The 16874-nt window shown below is 39.8% G+C and overlaps 1 protein-coding gene across 2 annotated transcripts in view; it reads right to left on the bottom strand.

Annotated features, from left to right (window-relative positions):
- The window catches only part of UACA (uveal autoantigen with coiled-coil domains and ankyrin repeats), a 92316-nt gene extending 75918 nt beyond the window's left edge, over positions 1–16398 (bottom strand). Inside the window, exon 1 of one of the 2 annotated variants that reach the window (XM_041743395.1) lies at positions 16223–16398. In XM_041743395.1, the coding sequence (XP_041599329.1) occupies positions 16223–16303 (81 nt within the window). In that variant the 5' untranslated portion in view covers positions 16304–16398. The remainder of the gene's footprint in view (positions 1–16222) is intronic. The other variant, XM_041743397.1, reaches the window with a different exon arrangement.
- Between the last annotated feature and the right edge of the window lie 476 nt (positions 16399–16874).

The following is a 16874-nucleotide window of genomic DNA, read 5'->3' as shown; positions in this document are numbered from 1 at the left end:
GGGTCTCACAAAGCCAAAATCAAGGTGCCAGCCAGGCCCAGCTCCTACCTGGGGACAAATGTGCTTCCAGGCTCATTCTGGTTGTTGGTGGAATTCAGTTCCCTACAGCTGTAGGACCGAGGCACCTGTTTCCCTGATGGCTGTCAGACCAAAGCCTGTCTCTCACAGCTCCTTGAGGCTATTGGCATTCCTTCTCCCACGGCACTGTAGACCTTCAAACCAGCAACATGACAAGTCCCTTTTGTCCTTCAAACCTCTGAGTCAGAGAAAAATCTTTAAGAGTTTGTGAAGAGTTCATGTGATTAGTATAGGTCCAGTTGGACAAATCTTTAATTGGCTAACTCAAAGTTAAGTGATTACAACCTTAAATTACATCCACAAAATTTCTGTTGTCACATAGCAACATAATCATGGGCATATTATCTCACCATAGTCAAAGTCCTGGGGATGGAGGTCATTTTTAGAATTCTGTCTAACACACCTCTGCATCACAACAGAAAATATACTTCTAACTGTGGGTTGTAGCTGAAAAGCTTGAAGATAATTTTGCCAGTGGACCAGAAAACCTTTACGGTCCTTTACAATTCTAAACTGCTAAAAATCGAATATTTAAATGCATTAAAGAAATAAAATGTAAGGTTATTTTAAAACTTGGAAAGAAAATAAAATTATACGAATTTTTCAATTAGTTAAATAAAAAAGAGACCTAAAGTTTCTTCTACTTTAAAAACAGAAGTTGTTTTTGCAATACTGTCACCTTTTAGGGGGCCAATTTTCTAGTCACAACAGGTGGTTGAACATTTCGGAAAATAATGAACCATAAAAGTGGAAATAAAGGCTAGTGCCACTTACATGCCAAATCATAACTCCTAGGGAAACAAGAAGCAAAGAACTCTGAAACCAGTGACAATTTCCATAACACAAAACTCTAGTTTGATTCTAGCTAGAAAGATTAGAGGAAGTAAATGGGCCAAATGAAAAACTAGCTCATATACAGACTCTTCCACCCAAAGTTCATTAAAAACCAGGATAAAGGATACAGCTAAGGATCAGGCTGGCAGGGCCTTCTCAGGAGGGAGTCAGCTAACCGATTTTGGTATAAGATGGTTCCCATTCTCAATACACAAACCTAGTGATGGAGGAGGAAGAGAAGGGAGTGAAAAAGAGGAGGAGGAAAAAAAACAAACAACAAAAAAAAAAAAACAAAAAAAACAAAAAAACAAAAAAAAAAGAGGAGGAGGAAGAACCAGGAGAAGGAAAGAGGTCTCAAGGAGAGGAAGAAAAAGAAAGGAGAGGCAGGCAGGCAGGAAGAAAGGAAGGAAAAAGAAGAAACCCTGGCATATAGTTGGTGCTAACTATTTGTTGAATGAAAGTACAATGCAACAGATCATAAGCATGTTAGCCTTCAGGAAATTCACCCCCTTAGCCAGAGAAGAGAAGTCTTTCTAAATCTCCACTACTCTTGGGCTAAAAATTACCCACAGCCTACCAGGAGGCTGACCCTGGATCCAAGGTAGGACAGTTTGCAAGAGGCTGGATAACAGTTCCTAGGAGTCACAAGAAAACGAGCACAGGCAATAAAAGTGTTAAAGAAGAAAAAAAAAGTCTGTTAAATATTGGCAGAACTGAATTTTGCTGAAATTTTTAGTCTCAGACTAATTACAACTTACATAGTGGCAAATATACAAGTAGACAGAGTGTCCCTCAACAGAATTCCAAAGACTTGTTTCCAGCAAAATAAGCCAGGAATCTGCCTATTGGTACTAACCAGTAGAAAGAACACATTGATAGCTGTGAATGACACCATGGAATGAGAAGCTCCTAACAGTCATAAATACAAAATACTACCCATAGTTTCAACTCGTATCAAATGGACAAGTGTCACGTTTTCCACCATTTGCAAGGTTCTCATTCACTGTGCTACTCTACAATGAAAGTTTAGTGGGGAAAAATATGCATTTTGTAACCTTACAAAGATTTTACCCTCTCAAGTGTGTTTCTATTCAGCTAACCAACTCAAAACTCCTTTGTACAAAAACAAAAGTTGTACTCTTCTTATTCTCCACTCATGCAATCAATAGGAAAAGCATTTCAAATCAGAATTCAGAAGATCTTTTCATTCTACATATAACAATAAACTTGACTCTTCACTTCATCAAGATAAGAGCAACGTCTTCTATGTTTTCACAATTGGATCAGTACAATTTTAGGTACACCTAACAAAAACTAATGTAATGTTTTAACTGACAGATAACAACCACTGCTTAAATTTCTATTTATATTGTTCTACAGCTTCCAAAATGTGCTCATTCCTTTTGTACCTAAAATCCCTGGCGAGATAGAAAAGCAAGTAAAATTATCCCCATCCTACAAGAGAAAGAATTGAAACTTACAAAGTAATTTGCCCAAGGTCACACAGCTTTTCAATAGCAGTGCCTGGACTCAAACCAAGCTTTTGTCGTTATTCCTGGTTTATTCCCAATCTTTTGCCTATAGAATACCTCTACTTAACTGGTATGGACACTAAAATGAAAGATGCTTCTGAAATTGCATCACATTTTCCTTCTCTTTAACACAGGGAAACGTAAAATCATAGAAGAATTTATGCCAAAGAAAAGCACTGATTTTTATAAAAATTCTTACAAACAGACCAATATAAGAAACCAAAAGGTACAAGAAATACAAAAAAAAAAAAAAAGGCCATGTACCTAATATCCTAATATCCTACACTAGAATATTTATTTAGTCAAATAAAATATTGGACACAGGGACACCTGGGTGGCTCAGCGGTTGAGCGCCTGCCTTTGGCTCGGGTCATGATCCTGGGATCCGGGATTGAGTCCCGCATCGGGCTCCCTGCGGGGAGCCTGCTTCTCCCTCTGCCTGTGTCTCTGCCTCTCTCAGTCTCTGACTCTCATGAATAAATAAATAAATCTTAAAAAAAAAAAAGAAACTTAAAAAATATATTGGACACATTAATAATTTACATGTTAATATAATCTATTTGAATATTTCAATAACCTACTTGCCATTCAAAAATGGTCCTTAAATATAATTCCAGGTGATAATTAAACTTAGAGAAAAGAAACTGAAGAAAAACTACAAATAATCTTGAATATACACTAAATCATGTTTACATTCTGTAGCAAGGCAGCGCCTGGGATATAGTAAATACTTAAAGAATGCATGATTTTTTTAAATGTGCATTCTCCAATTTTAATGACTAAATAATTAAGAATTTGAATAAATTATCATCCTTAGCTATAAAGGAAAGTTGGGTTTTTTTAAATCGCAAACAGGATAGTGGGAGAATACTGAAACTGAGCATTTCTCAAGTATGACCTATTCACCCTATACATACACATATCTCACTGGCACAAGGACAGTCTTCAGGCAGCTCCTTCTAAGGTTCCAGATCATTCAGGATCAGCCTGCAGGCAGGGACAGATATAGCAGTGGGGCCTGGACCATGGAGAGAGAAATAAGAGAAGCCCAACATAAGAAAAATAAGAAAAGGTTCAATAGAAGGAACCAGCATCAAAGCCATGATCCCTGGCTCAACCTTGAGACTGAACAAGCAGAGCACAAGTACTCACACACTGCCTGCAGCCTCGTATTTGCACACCAACCTGCTCTTCCCATCTGCCTCCACCCCTTTATTACTGCTCCTTCCCTAGAGATGCTCATCCTTCATCCAGTTTTCTTCTAAATAAATCATTTTAAAAGAATATTAACCATTAGCAGGAACGTTTCAAGAAACTGACAAAAATCATCAAAATAATGCATTAAGGGGTAGCCCCAGTGGCCCATTGGTTTAGCGCCACCTTCCGCCCAGGGCGTGATCCTGGAGACCCGGAATCAAGTCCCGCGTCGGGTTCCCTGCATGGAGCCTGCTTCTCCCTCTGCCTGTTTCTCTGCCTCTCTCTGTGTGTGTCTGTCATGAATAAATAAATAAAATCTTAAAAAAAAAAAAAAAAAAAAACCCTAGCTCTACTCAGGTATCAGAGTGAGCTGCCTTTGGCTATGAATGACTTGACTATGAAAATATGGTGATAGGGATACTTTAAAAAATAGTTTTTTTAATAATGATTAATATTACTAAAATTTGAGATAGTATTATCACGTACAATATAAGGGAAAGGAGTCTGAGGAATTGCAAAACATTATTTCTTCCAATTTTGCTTCAACCTCATATGTCATATAATGCCTCAGTTTCCTTATCTATATTCAAGATATCACTATTACACTGTAGATAAGTAAAATGTCTTACTCTTAAGTGATAGAGATGCTATAGTATTTAAAGGTAAAATATAATAAATAAAAATAAAGGTAAAATATATTGTCTACAACTTATTTTCAAAAGGCTTTGTGAAAAATGTGTATATTTTCTATACTTAAATACATACACATATATAGATAGAGCAAATACAGCAGAATGTTAACTTTTAAGTCTCAGTAGTAAGCAGGTATATCTTACCTAGTTAACTGTGTTATTCTTTTTTATATTTCAATTTTTCATAATAAAAGTTGGAATAAACAAATTAGATATGTGCTCAGAATCTGTGCTTATAATGATTATTAGCATCATAAGTAAACTTTCAAAACTATTTTGCAAACATCGTCAGAACACTGAGTTCTGCATCCCAATGGGTATATATCAAGTGCACATGAAAACAATGCTAACTCGGTAGCATACAAGAAGACACAGGCAGTGTTTGGGTTTTTTTTTTTTAATAATTTTATTTATTTATTCATGAGAGACACAGAGAGACAGAGACAGGTTCCCAGCGGGGAGCCTGATGTGGGACTCTATCCAGGAACCGGGGATCACAACCTGAGCCAAAGGCAAATGCTCAAACACTGAGCCACCCAGGTGCCCCACAGACAGTATTCTAGCACGCAATTACCTCCAGTCAGGGACCGCATGTCCCACACACTGCATCATACCCAGGGGGCTTACTGGGGCTCCCTCAGGGTCAGCAGGCAGGGTTCTTCTATGTGTTGATCCTGTGTTATGTCCCCACACACTGCATCATACCCTGGGGCTTTACTGGGGCCTCCCTCTAGGGTCAGCAGGCAGGGTTCGTCTATGTGTTGATCCTGTGTTACTTTGACAAGTCACAACTTCTCTGGGGCTCAGAAACCATGTTCCTCTCATGATGCCCTCCTCTCCATCCCCTGCAGCACTGTAACAATTCAGGCCTCAAGAATTTCTACCTAGACTATGGCGGCAGCCTCATACACTGTCCATCCACTGCCAAGGTTGAGCCCCTCAACATCCTGAAAAGAGCTACCAAGTAATGCTTCCAAAACACATTTGATCGAGTGGTTCCCAACTTCCGCATATGCAGTACAAGTCCAACGCTCTGAATATATGGCGTATTTTAAGCCATTCCAATATTTAGCCCCAACCTCACCTCCTATCTCCTACTCAATCCCATTGCCTATTATTCTAGGGTTCACCAAAGCTAAGCTGACAAACCAACTGCCCTCTCCCCCAACTCCAGACACTTCACTTCCATGCCTTTGCTCTTGCTGTTCCCTTGGATCACATAAGCAACTGCTTAATGGATACTGAGTAATTCCTTCTAGGGTGATGAGAATGTTCTGGACAGACAAAGTGGACAAAGATGGTGTTACACAACATTGCAAACATACTATATGCTGCTGAACTGTTCACTTTAAAATGATTAGATTTAAGTTATGTGAATCTCACCTCAATTTTTTCAAAAAGCAGCAGCAGCTCATGCTGTAAAAAAAAACAAAAAAAAAAAAACCAAAAAAAAAAACACACCTTTACCAACTCCTCAACTCCAGACAGGATCAGCACTGAGAACACTCCCCTGCCACAGCAGTTATGACTCTGTATTACCTGTTCATAGAATTCCCCACCATATTTTGAGCCTCTTATCTTCCTCATCTTCTCATTCCCTTGTGCTTAGCCTAGTCCTTCAAGAAACTTTTTTTTTTTTTTAAACAAATGAAAAATAGAAACACCACTTATTTCCTTTGGTGCAAGAGGCTAGAACAGATGGTCTTTGAAGATCTAGATCTAAAAGTCTACAGGGGCCTGTATTAATTGTAAAGGAAAACATCAGGAAAAACTTCTGTTCACCTGGTTATAAAGGATAAAAATGGAAAGAACTTTGGTGAGATTTTTCAGTTAATACTAATGAGGACTAACATTTTTTGAGTTCTTAACCATAATTATTAGTCCCATTTTCCAAATGAGGAAACAAATATATTTCAGTAACTTGCGTAAGGTCACAAAGGGGCAGTAAGACTCAAATCCAAATAGGCTGACACACTGCCCTGCCTCCATTCTGCCCCAGGCATGGTTACAAGAGCTATGAATGGACATTCTTTGGCCCACAGTTTGGCTTTTCTAAGGCTGAAAAACACTCCATTTTCCACATTTATGTATGTAGCCACTGCCACAAATGTTTATATTTTATAATGTGCTTTTTAAAATATAAAATGTTAATTTTAAAAAGAATCCAACCGTTAAAAGAGATGGATCAGAAAAAAAGATCTCTCATTAAAAAGATCTCTCACATGTAAAATAGCAAGTGCTTGTGGGAGCTTCCTCACTGACACAGCTGACGCAGCTGAAAAGATCAGGGCGTACTGTGCTCACTAGAACGCAACTATACCCACTAGGCTCCCCCACTGGAGACCCATTTTCAAAGTACCCCAACCTCTACACAAAATAAGTACCCTGCAGATGAGAAAATCATAGAATAACAAAAATAAGCTAGAAGAAAAACTATACACTCACTTTTTTAGTTTAGAAAGCATGATGTACATGTCCTTCCCCTCTTCCCTCTCTTTCTTTAATAATGTGACAATCTGGTTTAAAAAAAAATGAGCTAAAAGTCACTGAGATCATTTGGGGAATATAAATAATAGTGAAAGGGAATATAAAGGAAGGGAGAAGAAATGTGTGGGAAATATCAGGAAGGGAGACAGAACATAAAGACTCCTAACTCTGGGAAACGAACTAGGGGTGGTGGAAGGGGAGGAGGGCGGGGGGTGGGGGGCAATGGATGACGGGCACTGAGGGGAACACTTGACGGGATGAGCACTGGATGTTATTCTGTATGTTGGTAAATTGAACACCAATAAAAATTAATTTATTAAAAAAAAAAGTCACTGAGACTTAAAATATTTCTGCGCTTGAATGGAAAACCTTACCACAGCGGTAATGTCAAATCTTGACAATATATCAATAAGGTCAATATTAAAAACATAACATCCCTCCAAAAAAGGACATATCCTATGGTATACACTTGTACACTCACATTGCCAGATAGTTAGCCCACAATTTTCAGTTCTACTGGATTCTTAGCACTTGCTTCATCCATACGTCCTCCTAAATATCTAAAACCAAGAATGGTAGGACAATATGTTGGGCAAATACACACACACACACACACACACACACACACAAAAGCAAAAAGGCAGAAGGGATAATAATATCATAGATAATATGACAAAGTAGGATTCAAGACAAAAGTTGGATGTACAAATTAGATACTTTTATACCACTAGTTACACACCACCCTGAATATAAAATAGCCAATAGACTTAAAGTATCAGTTATCATAAAATTAAGTACATAAAACAAAAACTGGAATATAAATAAGGAAAGGTGTCAGTAACACAGCTATAGTGAGAGATATACACTACTCTCAAAGCTACAATAAACCAAGTAGCAAAAATAAAGATGTGAAGCCCCTAAAGATTAATATGAACAAGGCTTTGAAAGTAAAAAAAAAAAATGGTCAAAGAATACAAACAGTTCCTAAAACAAGTGAAAATGGCAATAGGCATAGAAATAGTCCACACTCCCTAGAAATCAAAAACACACATTAAAGCTGTATTTTTAAAGCTATTTTTTCCCAATCAAGTTGACAAATATGTTCTAAATAATAGTGTTCATTACTGAAAAGGGTAGTGACTGCAACAATTTTATACACTGCTGGTCATGATCCCAGGGTCCTGGGATGGAGCCCCACATCAGGCTCCCTGCTCAGCGGGGAGCCTGCTTCTTCCTCTCCCTCTGCCTGCAGCTCCCCTCTGAAATCTTTTTTTTTTTTTTTTAAAGATTTTATTTACTTATTCATGAGACACACACAGAGAGAGGCAGAGACACAGGCAGAGGGAGAAGCAGGCTCCCTGCAGGGAGCCCGATGCAGGATTCAATCCTGGGGCTCTGGGATCAGGCCCTGAGCTGAAGGCAAAGGCTCAGCCACTGAGTAACCCAGGCGTCCCCCCACCCCTATAATCTTTAAAAAGAGCATAAACCAGTGGTTTATGGCATGGCGACTTGTTTTATTCTTTATCTTCAATTGTATTATTTTCTATACCAGACATTTATGACCTCTATGTGGGGGGAAAGATTTTTAAAACAATAAACAGCAATTTATCTTGACTGGTTCAGTCATATACAGAGAGTCTCTCTCAAGGGTACTTAGCAGGGCTGATTCGATTATATAATTACATCTTATCACATCTCAACCTTTGCCAGAACTTTAGTAACTCAACTATATGGGTTCATCTTTTGCACATTTCAGAGATTATACAATTTAGAAATAAATTAGTCAATGTTGGTAATATTCAAGATTTCTGATAACAAAAGTCCAAAAGACAAAACCATTTCTATAACAACGAACAGGTAAATTTATTCTTGTATTTTTGTGTTACATATTTAAGCCTAGAAGAGGAAAGCTATACAAAGCTTTTAATTATTTTATGATTTAGAAAAATGAGGCAATAAGCATATATTATCCCATCTTTCTATTTACCATTTCAGTAAGTGCATTTCAATCATCATTCTTTGGCAAATTAAATTCCCTCCAGAAATCAATTTGATTGCTCTTGCATAAATAAGCTCGGGCAGGTGGAAATTTTCAACCATTTGTTATATTCCTTAGGTGTCAGGGCAAATGTTTGCATGATTACTAACAGGACACTTAAGTCCTCCATTACAATAGAGATGTAACACATGAGTTATAATGTTTAAATCTAATATTCTTGGATGTAGATTCCTTCACCAAGTGTTAGCCTGTAAATTAAACAGGGTTGTTAAGAATAAAACGTTGCAGGCTATCAGCTGGCTCTAGGGAGAAAGGGAAAAGAGGAAGGGAGAACTTGTTACCTCCCCAATAGAATCATTTCTTTAGATGAAACTTACCCACTCCAGTCAGAAATCTCTCTGAACAAGGATTTACACTTGTTGAGGAATACAAAATTTTAATTCAGGTTACAAAACAAAAAAAAGAAAAGCCTTCCTTTAACTATTTCCCCCTAGCTGGCCCCCTCTCCACCTCCTTACTCTGACCGAAGTTCGGCACCTCCTCTGCACCACCCCCTACCATATACCAAAGTTCCTTTCCAAACCTGGAGTTCCCTCAGTGCACTATATAATTTCACAAATCCACACCGCTGCACTTGCTGTTCACCCTCTATCTGGCCCACCCTCAAGCTTCACTTTCCTATCTCCTCCTTGACCCCACCCTATACATCTGTGCTCCCACAGCAATTTATATACACCTCTGTCAATGGCTTTTAACATAAGATATTATTATTTTATGTCTAGCTTTCTTAAAAATCTGAAGGTTGTGATTAGATTTTTCTTACTATAGAAATTTTAGAACATATGCAAAATAGCATCACAAAAGTAAATATGATTGTATCATGAACCCACCACCTACAACAATTAATTCATGATCAATCCCTCTTTCAACTATATCCTCTATTCACTTCTCCTACCCCCTGTTCACAGGTTATTTGGAAACAAATCCCAGACCTCACATCATTTCATCTGTAAATAGTATACTTCTAGTGTTTCTCTGAGAGATAAAAACGCTTTGCAAACATAACCACATTACAACCACTGTCACATTTAAATCTTTTTAGGTAATAATTCCACAATGCCATCACATATCACAACATTTACATTTCTCAAGTGTCATAAAATATTATTTTAATTTTTGAAAGATTTTATTTATTTAAAGAGAGAGAGAGAAAGCACAAACAGGGGGAGAGGCAGAGGGCAAGGGAGAAGCAGACTCTCCACTGAGTATAGAACCTGAAGTGAGGCTCAATCCCAAGATCCTTAGATCACCACCTGAACCAAAGTCAAATGCCTAACCGACTGAACCACCCAGTCAGCTAATTAAAAAATTAAGCATTTTAAAATTAGTTTTATTATTAATAATTTTTATTATTAATCAAGGTCTACATGAAGTCTATCATTGCAATTGGTTAATGTCTCCTAAATCTCTTTTAATCTTCAGATTTCTCCTTCATTTTCTTCTTCTTATAATTTATTTTTGAAGAAACTAGGCCATTTGTTCTAAGAGTTTCTCATGATCACAATTACATCCTTTTGGGATCCCTGGGTGGCGCAGCGGTTTAGCGCCTGCCTTTGGCCCAGGGCGTGATCCTGGAGACCCGGGATCAAATCCCATGTCGGGCTCCCAGTGCATGGGGCCTGCTTCTCCCTCCCTCTCTCCCTCCCTCCCTCGCTCGCTCCCTGGCTCTCTCTCTCTCTCTCTCTCTCTCATAAATAAATAAATAAAAATTAAAAAAAAAAATTACATCCTTTGCATCCCCATGTTCCTCCATCCCTGTATTTTCTGTTAAATGAAGGTAAGATCTGGAAGCCAATCATATTCAGGCTTGGTTCTTTTGGCAAGACTATTCATAGGCAGTAATAAATATTCCCATCAGGAAATAAATTACATCTGATTTTTTTTTATTTTTGAGACATTAGTAGCCACTGATAATCACTGTCTTTTCCCTAGATCCATCAATTCTTTAGGAGCTGTAAAATTGTGATATACTAATTCCATCTCCCTTCTTCCTCTATTAGCTGGGATAAAACACCTTGTATAAAAGAGGAACTCCCCTTCCTTCCTTGGTTAGCCTGAGGAAAAGCATAATACCTTTGTCTTTAGTTTCTGAGTTTTTTTTTTTAAAGATTTTATTTATTCATGAGAGACTGACAGAGAGAGAGAGAGAGAGAGAGAGAGAGAGAGAGAGGCAGAGACACAGGCAGAGGGAGAAGCAGGCTCCATGCAGGGAGCCCGACGTGGGATTTGATCCCAGGACTCCAGAATCACGCCCTGGGCTGAAGGCAGGCACGTAACTGCTGAGCTACCCAGGGATTCCCCTAGTTTCTGGTTCTTGAAAGAATACATCAAAAAGTGACAACTATCTCCTTTTTTTGCAATAATTATTATGAATTCACATACTTAAAAGATTTTGGCACATTGACACATTATCCATATTGATTATGGAACTACCCCATTGCTGGATAATGGGAACCTCTTCAAGTTGGCTCCTGAGTCCTAATCTTTGATAGCCTCCTTTATTTCTAGTGTGACAAAGGATTCCAGGCTCAACTTGCACATTTTCTGTTTCCAACTTAGAATTATCAATTTCCTCACAAAGGACTTAATTATTAATACATTCTTGAGCCTAACTTATGTGTTCCATTAATGTTTTCCAAATTAAATAAGGCAACTGCTTAACAAGATCCAATTTCTGAACTAATTTTAAATTTGAAAAAAATATGTATCATGCACAATAAAGAGATACAATTACTATTCCACTCTTACTAAAAGAAGGAATTTAAATGGTTAACTACTCATCATTTGGTACACAATGAGTTCTTGGACTCATTGTATACCAAAAGATGTACCAAAGCAACTCAACCATTCTGCTTTGGTATTATAATAAAATTCAGCAATTCAAATAACCATGACAACCTAGGATTGACATCAAAAATATAAAGAGACAGAGCTTCTTTATTGTGATCTTCCTTCAAGAACCACAAGAAATGCAGTGCAGAGATGACTCTAGGAAACTGTTCGAATAAAACTTTAAGCTAAACATTCTTAATCAAAGGCTGGCATCTTTAATGAAATTGAGTAAATAGTGCTCAATTAAGTATCATGAGTTTAAATTTAACAATTTCTCATCTTAATTATTCACATTACTCAAAAATCATTGTTATAATATTAACATCTTTTCAAACATATTCCAACCCCTAGAAGGAAAACACAAAACTCTCCTTTTCAAAATCACAACTGAGACAAAATTTAATCTTTTATGCTTTCTAAACATCTCAAACTTTTTTTTTTCTTTTCTAAAGATTTACTACTTTGAACAAGAGAGACAGAGCATGTGCACCAAGGCAGGATGCTGGGGGCAGGAGGTGGGGGCAGAGGGAATCTCACTTAGCAGGAAGCCCAATGTAGGCCTCCATCTCAGGACATAACCCGAGCCAAAATCAAGAGTTGGACACTGAACCAACGGAGCCACCCAGGGGCCCCAAACATCTCAAACTTCTGTTCTTAGTGGGAACCAAAGGAATTTTGTTGAGGATATTTTTCAGTTGCTATATTTGTAACTCTAAATGTTTTTAGAAATATCAGTATTTTTTTCAGGGTCCTGAGACATTAACAAGATGCTTTAGAACATATTTGATTGCTCCTATAGAATTCATTGTTCCAAAAATCAGAGTCACTTAGAGAAACGGCGGCAAAAATAACTACAGAACCTCCCCATATCAGAGATAACTTTAACAATCAAGCACTGACTCCACTACAAATGTCAAGTGTAGGTACAGTTTAAGTGGAGCCCCCTTCCAAAATGTCTGCTTACGATATCTGTTTGCAGTATATCTACTAGTTCTTGAAATATAGCCCCTTAATTTTAATTACTCAATTTTCCTAGTCTGAAGTAGGTGAAAACGGAATAGCCTATTCTCACTGTACGTATAATCGTATACATAATTGTACATATAATTGCACACATAATTGACTAGATTTGAAATGGCATTTACAGTCATTTAATTACCCCTTTCTGAAATCTGAAGCTCCAATTTAGTGATTAAGATAAATGTCAACAACAAAATAGTCTTATTTTATGATTAAAAGAGGCAGTTATCTCCAGATTCAGCTAGAACAAGACAAAAGTCTCAAATGTATTTTACTACATTTATGTATACGTGTATAAACATAACCTCTGTTGAGTGAACTCTAAACTCACGGACATATTTATAACCATGGTACTATTCAGAATATTTTAAATGATTTTTTCTACATATAATTTAGCATGTTAAGCTAAGATTCTATATTTCACATACTATAAAATATTTACATACCTTAGACTATTGCTAATGCATCTCTTTCAGATGCATAAGCTTAAATAAATACGAGAAGAAAAATATTCATGAAATACACATTTTAAGATTTTTTTTCCCTCAAATCAAAGTTGTGCAGGCCATATTGTGATTATTTCCATGATAATTAAAAATGACTGCTTTGGGATTCAAATTAGGTAATCATGGAGAAAGCAAGATATATACCCCTTACCTTATGCCAAAATAGATCCTATACAAACATTTAACTTAAAATGTTTAAAAAAAAAAATGAAACGAATTAAAAAACTAAAAGAAATGGGGCACCTGAGTGGCTCAGTGGTTAAGTGTCTGCCTTTGGCTCGGGGACATGATCCCAGAGGGTTCCAGGATCAAGTCCCACATCAGCTTCCCCGCAGGGGAGCCTGCTTCTCCCTCTACCTATAATATCTCTGCCTCTCAGTCTGTGTCTTACATGAATGAATAAATAAAATCTTAAAAAAAAAAAAAAAGCTAAAAGAAATAAGGTGGGGAATTTTTTTCTTTTTTGCTTAATATTGCAGAGTACAAAGGGCAAGATATAACTTAAACCTAATAGTCACAAAAGGTTGACAAATTCAATTGCATAAAAATAGCCACGTCCTGCATAGCAAAACCCACCCAGCAAAATCATAAGTAATCAGTTAAGAAAACATATTATGCATATTAAAATGACTAATTTCCTTGATATGAAGTATGTACAAGTGAATTTTAAAAATCAACAATCCCATGGAAAAATGGAAATGATAAACTGCTCATGAAAAATAAAGAAGAACACACTGTGGGCTCTTAAAATAAAAGCCCAGAAAAGTAATTTCTCACACTTTGGGTACATGATGTATGGAAAGAAATTTAACATTCTTCAGTATTACCAGTGTTCCATATCCTTTAACCCAGCAATTCCACTTTTAGGAACGGATCCTACATGTGTGCCTGCACACATGCACACACGTGCACACATAAACTTTAAATATACACAGGCTTATTCATCATTGCATATTACAGCATGGATTTGAAGGGAGATGTTCTAAATGGGCCTAGTTATTTACAGTTTTTAAAAAAGATACAGAACAAGTACAGTATCCTAACCATTCCCATAAAGGGTGAATATTTATATTCCCATTTGCTTGTAGTTACTAAACTCTTTCTGAAAGAACATATAAGCAACAGATAACACCAACAATACATACCCATGTGACCAAATCTGACATTGGGATTATGGTACAGATTGAAAGCAAAAGGAACCTATTTCTCCTGCACATTCATTTTTATTCTATCTTGGTTTGGTTTTATTAGTCATCACACTCAATTGTTTTCTTTTTTTTAAAAAAAGATCTTATTTATTTATTCATGAGAGACAGAGAGAGAGACTGGCAGAGACACAGGCAGAGGGAGAAGCAGGCTCCATGCAGGGAGCCCGATGTGGGACTGGATCCCCAGACCGGAATCACGCCCTGAGCGGAAGGCAGGCACTCAACCGCTGAACCACCCAGGCGTCCCACATTCAATTATTTTCATGGAAATATTTTACAAAATGTATTCTAAGATTTAACTTAAACAGAGATTAAGTTCATGTTTTCTAACAAATCTAGTTCTACCTCTTTATACTCTGTATTTCTCTTTATTTTTATGCACTTAAAGAAAAAGAATGCTCAGTTTATTAAGTGCTAAGATTTAAGTTCAGAGAGATGCACTTCATGTTCCAAATGTATAAAATGCAAACTGGCATGCTGATAATAGCAATAACAATTAGATACTCTGCATTCCTAGAAGAGAAAACAGGATAAAATCAAGGTATAAAAACCTCCAAGTGGGGTGTGGATATGTAGTGCAGGCCAAAGAAAATGGGAAAGTGGAGCAAATAAATACTAAAAAGCATGTCTTTTATAAAGCTACACACACAACCCGCACTACCAAAAAAGCTACACACACAACCTGCACTACAAAAAAAAGTTGAATCTTTAACTACACTGACCTCTGACATCACTAAACGACATTTGTCAATTATTATCTAAAAAAAAAAAAAACAATGTGAAACAAAGTAATCTCTATGTGCTTATAAAACAATTTCATGCTTTATTAAACAACATCAAATCATCAAATACCATGCCTCCTATAGCTTTCCTTTTTTAATTGGAAATTAAAAAGCCTACTTTTGCTACAGTTTCCTGTTAAGTCCAACTAACATCATCCCAGAAGTAGGTGGAGAGAAGAGTCACAAGTCTGAATTAACTCATAACCAAAAGCAGATTAATTAGTATTCTCATAAAAGGCATGTAATCATTTGGTAAAACTAGTGAGAAATCATAAAGGTTCTTTGCAATTACTCCAAATGGGCAACTGGAGCTGTTTGAGCATCCTATCTCCTTTAGCTTTCTGACTCTTTATGGCTTTTTAAGGGACGTAGAATTTTCCTAATAACGTAGAAATGCTGATGACATTGCCCTTCTTCTGACTCGCCAAATCATCTAAATCCCCAGCATCTGCAGTCAGGCTGTTTCCCAAGAGCTCTGATCTGCTGCCACGAGGACCCCTTAGGGTGCACAGGGAGGCCGGGCTGCAGGTGGTCACGGAACGCCGGTCCCGCAGGTGAAGGTCGGCCCCACAGGACCCCCACGTTCCCAGCTGCTCCGCCGCCTGCAGGGTCAGCACGCACCGGGCTTTGTCCGCATGGACGCCGCCCTCGGCAACCCGACCTCCCCGCGACAGGGCGACGGCCACCCGCCCCAGCCTCGCCGTCCGGGACGCACGGAGCCCGAGCCTCCCAGGGTGCAGGGTGCGAGTCCTCCCCGCGCAGGCCCGCCCGAGCGCCGGGCCCGGGAGCCCGGGATGGAGGACGCGGGGCCGGGGGGACCCCGGGGCGCTCGGCGGTGTGACCCGCCCCGGGCGCGGGGGGGGGGTGCCCGGGGTCTCCGCGCTGAGCCGAGCCCCGGCCCCGCGGAGGGGTCCTCCCCCGGCCCCGGCCGACCCGGGAGGCTCCGGGGAGCGCAGCGCCGGGAGTCGGGGACGCGCACGGGCCGCGGGACTCACCGCGCTGGCGGCGGCGGCGGGGGCGCCGGACGAGGCGCCGGGCGCGTCCTGCCTCCTCAGCCGGGACTTGAGGCTCTTCATGGCCAGGTGTCCGCGGTCCGGCGCCCGAACCTTCAAGCGTGCGGGCCGCGAGCGCCGGGGGAGGAGGCGGCGGCGGCGGCGGCGGCGGCCCCAGCCCCACCTGCCACCTGGGGCTCGGGGGCGGGGCGCCCTCCCGCAGCCAATCCTGCCGCGGCCTCCGAGGGGGCGGGGCCGGCCGCGGCCAATCGGAATCCGGGAAGGGGGTGGGACTTCCCTTTCAAACTTACTTACAGACCCCCTCCCTCTCGCAGCTGCAGAAGTTTGGGGCTGCAGCTGCGCGGGCGGCGGAGGTGAGCGGAGGTGAGCGGAGGTGAGCGGCGGCGGCGGGGACCCGCGGGAGAGCAGGGCTCCCGGCCAGCGCACTTCGGTGACGGGGCCTCAGGACTGAAGAGAGCGAGGGGTCGGCCAACGCCGGGCCTCGGCCGAAGCCACCTCCCTCCCCCCACCGCCGCGCACGTGCTCTTCCCTAAGCTCAGGTCCCTAACTCTGCTCTGCTTCCCAGAAGGACGCGCAGCAGCTTTCAGCTTCCCTTCCACCCGCCAACGTTTCATTGCAGCCCCTGGGAAACAAC

Source organism: Vulpes lagopus, chromosome 2 (genome assembly GCF_018345385.1).
Source record: "Vulpes lagopus strain Blue_001 chromosome 2, ASM1834538v1, whole genome shotgun sequence".
In the NCBI taxonomy this organism is placed as follows: domain Eukaryota; kingdom Metazoa; phylum Chordata; class Mammalia; order Carnivora; family Canidae; genus Vulpes; species Vulpes lagopus.
Note: the sequence above shows the minus strand (reverse complement) of the source record. Positions and strands in the feature narration are given on the sequence as shown.